The sequence below is a fragment of the Drosophila persimilis genome, unplaced genomic scaffold (genome assembly GCF_003286085.1).
Source record: "Drosophila persimilis strain 14011-0111.01,24,50 unplaced genomic scaffold, DperRS2 tig00000232-arrow-arrow-pilon, whole genome shotgun sequence".
Classification (NCBI taxonomy): Eukaryota; Metazoa; Arthropoda; class Insecta; order Diptera; family Drosophilidae; genus Drosophila; species Drosophila persimilis.
Genome location: NW_020825307.1, coordinates 376391 through 383638, shown reverse-complemented (window position 1 = coordinate 383638; position 7248 = coordinate 376391). Strand labels below are relative to the sequence as shown.

The following is a 7248-nucleotide window of genomic DNA, read 5'->3' as shown; positions in this document are numbered from 1 at the left end:
GTGGGTCACCCAAAAAGTAGACCAAAGTTTTGTTGTTACTACTGTCCCTTCCTGTTTTGCTCTGTTTCGCCTCTCAGTTGGCCGCGACTTTTTGCACAAACGGTTTAGCGAAAATGTTCAGCGTATTGCTTCCTCGTTGCTGCTGCTGCTGCTGCTGGTGCTCCGCTTTCGTGTGATTCCTGTTATTGGTGCAGCCGCGAAATCAGTTATTGTTAAAAGTGTGAAATGATGAACAACTGTTAATGGCAGTTACCCGTGCCGGGACAGGGGCACCCTGTGTATAAGAAAAGCCAAGCAAAAAGGTAAGCGATATGTGCTGCTGCTGCTGTACTCTTTTGTTGTTGTCTTTTGTTTTATGTAGTTGTTGTTGCTGGTGCCGTTGTTGTTGTTGTTGTTGTTGTGGTTGTGGACAGGGAGCACTCTCGGAAGAGGTGTTATCTTTACTGGTTTTTGCTGCCTTCGAAAATTAGTAAGCCGAAAATGAACTGTAATTGTGGCAGTTGGCAGTTGTGTGTGTGTGTGTGTGTGTGTACAAATGTGGGTGACCGTGCGTATGTGTTTGCAATTCCGCCAACTTGCTCTAGATTTTGGACCGACCCGACCCGACCCGACCCGACCCCAACCGCTCCGCTCCCTCCTCTTGCGGTTTATCTTGCTCTGTTGCTGCCGTTGCCTCTGCCGCTGCCTCTGTCTCTGTCTCTGCCAGCAAATCTTGCGCTGCCGCTGATTTCGCTTCTGCCTTCTGCTATTTCTATGAGTAGACCTCTTTCTCTGCCGGCACGGCACCTCTTCATCTTCATCTTCATCTGCCGCTGCCGCTGTCCCTGTCGCTGCCTTTACCTCTGCCCAAACCTCTGGCTCTGCCACTTTTTGATTACTTTGACTTTCGTTTGCTTTACACTCTTCATTTCACCATAAAAAACATTTCTTTTCTGATTTCCTTCCTCTTTTGTTTTCATCATTCGCCGTTGCGAGAGCCACAAAAAAGTACAAACGAAAGTGACGGAGGGAAGTGGGAAGTGGGAAGTGAGAAGTGGGAAGGCGGTAGAGAGATGACGAGCGAAGCGTTGAAGGACGGTTCTGTCCGCGGAGGGCGAGCGGGAGAGGAGGATAGAGAGACCGATTACAGTTGTCTTGTGACGTGACTAGAGTTCATTTTTATTTTTACTTCTGCTGGGTGCCTTTTGTTGTGCCAACACCCCCCACCCCCCCAACGGTCTGCTCTCCACAGTGTCCCATTTTTGAGCAGCCGCGAAAAAGGGGTCACCATCCGGCAGTACACATCCACATCTTCTTCCTCTTCCGCATATTCGCTTATTGGCTTATGTGGTGACACTTTTCAGGCCTATGCGATAGTACATATGTACATATGTACATATGTATGTGTGTAACAGATATGCACATGTGTACAAATACCGTACTGCAGCGGCAACAAAAGACAGAGCCAGTGGAATGACCTCGCAGTAGGTTAATGAAAAGTGGCACTGTGCTGATGCTGCTGCCACTGCTGCCACTGCTGCCTGCCTGTACCTCAATTGCTGCAAAAGTTCTACTAAGCTGTCAGAGTAGTAGTAGTAGTAGTAGTAGTAGTAGTAGTAGAAGCATGCATGTGTGTGAGTGAGCGGAAGATTGGAAAAGGCTGATTAACCGATTATTACACCCCCTAATTAGAGGGTAGTCGGGGGTAGATAGAGCTGATTGCAGCGAAAGTCCTGCGGACGGGATTCGCAGCGCATTTAGTGGGGGCTCCAGAAAGGAATCTCTATACGGAGTATGCCAGAGACGATTCTCATGGGCAGGAATCGCACAATGAAAGGAGAGGGTATGTGGGGAATGTCTATGCTGGCATTAATGTGGAGGGGGGAGTATGTGGGAGCGTCCATGGAACATGGGATGGAACATAATCCGCACACTGTGCATTATAGGGTACGTACTCGATCGGGCGATGGGCTATAATGCACGTATTTATTACCGTGAATAATTAAACAAAAGCTCAATGAACTGAACAAGAGATGGGGCTGGGCAGGGCACCCCCTTCCTGCATAAATAGATTATACTTAATACAACGTTTTAATGAACCATTCACTTCGCAGCTCTAAAAGCAATTTCATTCGGCCGGAGAAATAATCCCCGCTTAAGCCCCGTTGCTTAAATCCCGTTGAGTGCCTGGCAGCGCCAGCTACAAAAAGGAGAGAGAGGGGGGGAGAGAGTGGGGAGAGTGCAATGCATTGTCAGTGTTTGCTTCTCCCTCCTCACACGGCATCGCATCCTCTCACGACTCCCGCTAACACTCTCGCCTAAGTCCCGTTGCCTTAACTCTTGAGTGCCTCTGCTGTGCTTGGCAACGAGAGGTAGGGCAGAGAGTTCTAGGTGTGGGAGAGCCGGCAGGCAATCTGCTGCCAAGCGACAGTGATCCATTGTCAGCGTTTGTCGACCGCCCGCTAGCCCTTCTTGACACCTCTTTCGCCGCTTCGCTTTGATGTGGCAATGCTGCGTCTTCGGTTACAAATTCAATTCGGAAAACTGTCAATATTTGAGATTGAGAACCAGAGCACGGGCACCTGCCCACGCCCACGCGCACACCTCGCTGATGAGGCAAATCGTCTGTATCGACGGTAAAGCGATGCGAGATGAAAGTGTTTTCAGCCCACCCCAACCCACCCCACCCCACCCCACCCCAACCCCTACTATTCCACACATAATTTTCCAATGAAAACATTTGGGTTTTATTTTCGTTTCTATTTTTTGATGGTGATGAAACTGACTCATTTCCGAGTTTCCCCACCTTGCGATTTACCCATTTTTCAGGAAATGACCAGCTACTGGTAGAGGATATCCATCCAAGCAGCAGAGAGGAAGAGCCACTCAGCATGGATAGGGTGCCGTCCCTGACAATGACCTTCACCAGCCTGGCCCTGCTGCTCCTGGTGCTGATCATGGGCCTGCTGTTCGCCTGCCACTGCCTGGGGCACCGGGCGGCCAGCTGGATGCGGATGCGGTCCAGCAAGGAGGAGAAGATCGGCCTCTCCAACCACAAGCACAAGCTCTTCCATGCCAATGGCTATATGGCCAGTGTAAGTTGTCGCCCGATCGCCTGACCGACTGTTATCGATTGACCAATGCTCACCACAGATCCAATCGGGCTCGGAGTTCCTGCTGAGCACCAGCGGCAGCTTCAAGCGCTTCGATACCATCGACAAGGACGACCACAATCGCTCCCAGCATCTGCTCTTGCTGAACGGTGGTGGGGCAGCTGCTGGCGGGGGTGGGAGCACGGGCAACGTGGCCGGGTCTGGGGCCTCCTCCTCCACATTAGAGGCCACCACGCCGCTGTGGAACCTGCCCCAAGGGGATGTTGGGATTCCGCCGCAACCGCTGCGCCCGGCTCCGGCACCGAATAGTGCCGGACCCAGCAGTAAGACCGTGACGTTCTCCTTTAGCCAAGTCAACGAGCTGGCTTCTCCCACAGCCGAGACAGCGGAGACAGCCGGCCCGGAGCCGGATCGCCGCTCCTGTCTGCGCTCGCCCCTCCGCTCCAGCGGTGGGGCAGGCGGAACTGTGGTGCCACAGCCTCTGGAAGCACCGCCCCCCCGACTCACAACCTCCGCCTCCGTGAACCTGTCGGCCACTGCCATTCCACGTCCAATTGCGAAGCGGCAGGTGTCCCTACAGCAGGGCATCAACCGGAGCGGTGAGATGGCGCCGGCGAATCAAGTGGAGCCCCAGGTGCAAGTCGGCGTGGAGAGGCGCACGCCGGCGTTAAAGCGCCGCAACTCCAGCACAAATCCCTTCCTCTGCGAGTCGATTGAGCACGTGCAGCCAGGCGCAACTGAAGCTCAAGCACCTACCACTAGTCCAGCCCCAACTCCCGCTGCAGCTACACCAGCCATTACGCAGCCCCAGCACAATGGGAATCCCTTCGTGGAGTCGCAGAGCCTCTCCAGTCGGCTGCTCAAGTTCCACAACACAACGAATCCATTTACGGGTCTGGGGCAGCGCGTCAAGGGCCCCCACATGCTGCAGAAAACCATCTCTGAGGACTATCTCTTCCGCAAGCTGGGCAAGAACGGGCCTCACGTCAATGGCCATAGCCAGGCCAACGGGAACGGAAATGGCACTTGGAGCTTTGGCCGCTCTCTGATGCGACAGGACTCGACACTCAGCCTGGGCCTGGGCAGGCGCAACAGCTCGCAGATGTCGCTGGACGCGAGCTCCGCATCGGGATCCCTTGAGGGCATCAACCTGGAGCGGGCCATCTCCTGCGACTCGGTCAACTCGGACTCCACCCTCTTCCTGGACCAGCTGGATCAGCCCTACACCCAGATCACTGGATATCTTTGCATTGGCCTGCACTATGACAAGTAGGCAAGATTCCCCAATTCCCAACTGGAACTCATTCTCTTTTTGCCTGCAGAAGCAGCATCAGCAGCGTGGGCATGGAGCTGACTGTGAGTGTGCTGGAGGCCAAGGGACTCATTTGTCCCTTTAGTGTTGAGTCGTTGGATACGTTTGTGCGGATCTATCTGGTGCCCGATCACCCTGGCGCCATGCAGACCAAAGTGAGTACATTTTATGTATGTAGAGTTACTTGTTTAGAGCCACCTTACGATAGCTGAAAGCTCTTTGGTTCTAGTCTTTTTCCTTCTCTTGAAGTAACATGAATCATCACAAAAATGAGCTTATATGCAACCCAGACGGACAGACGGGCAGACGGGCAGACAGACATGACTATATTGACTCGGCTATGGATGCTGATCAAGAATATATATACTTCATGGGGTCGTAAACGCTTCCTTCTGGGTGTTACAAACAAAGCTATTTTATTCCTAGACTTTTCGAGTACACTGACACTTACTCCCATTGCAACTTCCGCTTTGCCAACCATTCAGGTGGTCGACTCGACGCTGACGCCCAGCTACAACGAGAGCTTCAACTTCTGGCTGCAGAAGAAACAGGTGCGGCACTCGCTCTGGTTCCATCTGTACCACAACGGGCCCGCCCACACGCTGATTGGGGAGGCGGAGATGGAGATCGGGGAGCTGCCACGGCCCATCACCACCTGGATACCACTGTCGGACTCGCGAAAGTGCAACGCCCGCTGGGGAGAGCTGATGTTCTCGCTGAGCTACCTGCCGACGGCGGAGCGGCTGACCATTGTGGTAGTGAAGGCGCGCAACCTGAAGCTGGATGTGGAACAGCCCAGCGCGGACATCGTGCAGAATGTGTTCGTGAAGGTATGGATGATCATTGCTTAGTGAGCCCTTAATGCAACCCTTTCTGGTCTCAGGTTTACCTGATGAACAACGAGAAGAAGGTGCTGAAGAAGCGCACCTCGCTGAAGCGCAAGGATCGGTGCCCCATCTTTAACGAGTCAATGATCTTCAGTGTGCCACCCCAGAGCCTGACGACGGCCCAATTGAGGCTCACCGTGTTCGGCGTGACCACCGAAGGCGGTATTCTGCCGCTGGGCCATGTCATTGCCGGCAGCTGTGCGGTGGGCAAGGGACTGCGGCACTGGCATCAGATGCTCTCCTCGCTGCGCAAACCTGTTGCCATGTGGCATGTCCTCCGTCGGGCCGTCAATCAGCCGATTTTCACGGGCGGCGCCGAGGCTGTGGTCGCCGCCATGCAGAGCACTCTGCAACGGGCCAGCGCCAAGCGGAACAGCATCGTTTAAGGCCGGTGCGGTGCCTCTGATCGGATCGGATCGTATGGGATCGTATGGGATAGATTTCTCGCTCCACCGCTGATGTGCGCTGAGGCATTAAATTTAGCGTATTTAGTTGGAAAACCCTTCTCCCAATCCCACTCCAACTCCTACTCCGTTGTTTGGTGAACCCTTTGATATGCAAACAGAAAGAGAGAGAGAGACAGAGTGCCGTCTGGGATGGATGGATGGATGGATGGATGGAACCCTCCTCTAAATTGCATTTACTAAATCCTAGCTATGAAACTTTCTTACTTTTCTACTGCTTTCCCCTACCTATGTACACGCGTATCCCCAAGTCCAGTCTTAGGAGGGTCTTAGCATAGGACTAGAAACAAATATACTCAAAGTATTAATAGAGATAATCTAATCGAGAACCTAAACCCGCACCAAAGGACAAACGAGCCTATTAACTAGTTCTATTAACATTGTCGCGCACTAACTGTTATCGAATGTAAGATTTATTATACATATGTATGCATTTTGATATACCAGACTAGAGTCAGAGTCAGAGAGTTCCCGCACTTGTTGAGATTTGCGTTCATCGTCGCATACAGCCGGGGAAGTAATTATACATATATACATATATCTGGATGGTTGTGTATTCCATTGATGATCCATTGACATAAGTATATATTGGAGTCCTGCATGAACAGAATTCGGCGTCAGCTTGATCATTCCATCTAAACACTCGCTTAAATCGAACTGAACGAAGCATGAATCGTTTAATTTTAATTTCCGTTTTTTTTTTCTCGCTCACTTGCCATTTGATTTTGTGGTAGAGAGAACGAGAAAACACAAACACCACACAAATTTCCTTATCGAAAGCATTGAAGAGGCCTGAGTATACTTAGCTGTGATTTTATGAATACTGTGGGGCTCTAATATGTAAAATATTTTCGCCATTGCCCGATTCTGAAAATATACTCAGAGATTTGTAATCCCTTAAACCGAAGACAGAGTGAGTTGGCAAGGAGTGACGTTACAGAACAATGACAGCAAAATATGTATGATTATCTCCGTGGGCTGTATGAGCTAGCCAAGCGACCTGTGAGCCTGTTATATACATACACCCATACCTATATATTACTCGTACAACTCTATAGATAGATCGTCACTTGGCAATCAATCGTTGTTGAATTTGAAACTCAATCGAGAAGCGTTAAACCCCTTAAGCATTGTGATATAATATGATGATATGATACGAAATGGATTCCATAGAGAAACAAACCAAACCAAACCAAAGTATGCATGTATTTACGATTATAGCAATCCATAACCAAACGAAATGTACGAGTATTATTATGCTAGATATTTGTAGTCGTTAAAGGGAGCAAGATTTCTTATGTGATTTGCATTTTCTGCAATTAGTTCTGCAATTAGTTTTGACTTTAGTTGAAACAGTACAGTCAGGGGATCTACATTTAGTCTTACATAACCAGACACACAACATGTACGGATTTCCATTTAGAATCGAGTTTTTAGAACGGTAAAGGACAATAACTTTGCAAGCATTTATAATTACATGTATTTATATCGCG

At 50.5% G+C, this 7248-nt stretch overlaps 1 protein-coding gene across 1 annotated transcript; it reads left to right on the top strand.

The window, feature by feature from the left end:
* The first annotated feature begins 285 nt into the window (after positions 1–285).
* On the top strand, positions 286–7036 carry LOC6600068. Its single transcript, XM_026989322.1, has 6 exons — positions 286–302; positions 2809–3074; positions 3133–4361; positions 4415–4559; positions 4890–5234; positions 5288–7036. Exons 2-6 carry the CDS (start codon positions 2871–2873, stop codon positions 5675–5677), a joined length of 2313 nt encoding a protein of 770 aa, XP_026845123.1. The 5' UTR covers positions 286–302; positions 2809–2870; the 3' UTR covers positions 5678–7036.
* The last annotated feature ends 212 nt before the right edge of the window (positions 7037–7248 follow it).

Bases quoted from the DNA above. Each gene is read 5' to 3' on its own strand.
- LOC6600068 (XM_026989322.1), top strand. From the start codon at position 2,871: ATGGATAGGGTGCCGTCCCTGACAATGACCTTCACCAGCCTGGCCCTG. The intron at 3,075-3,132 runs GTAAGTTGTCGC...TGCTCACCACAG, and splicing joins CCAATGGCTATATGGCCAGT to ATCCAATCGGGCTCGGAGTT. The intron at 4,560-4,889 runs GTGAGTACATTT...CCAACCATTCAG, and splicing joins CTGGCGCCATGCAGACCAAA to GTGGTCGACTCGACGCTGAC.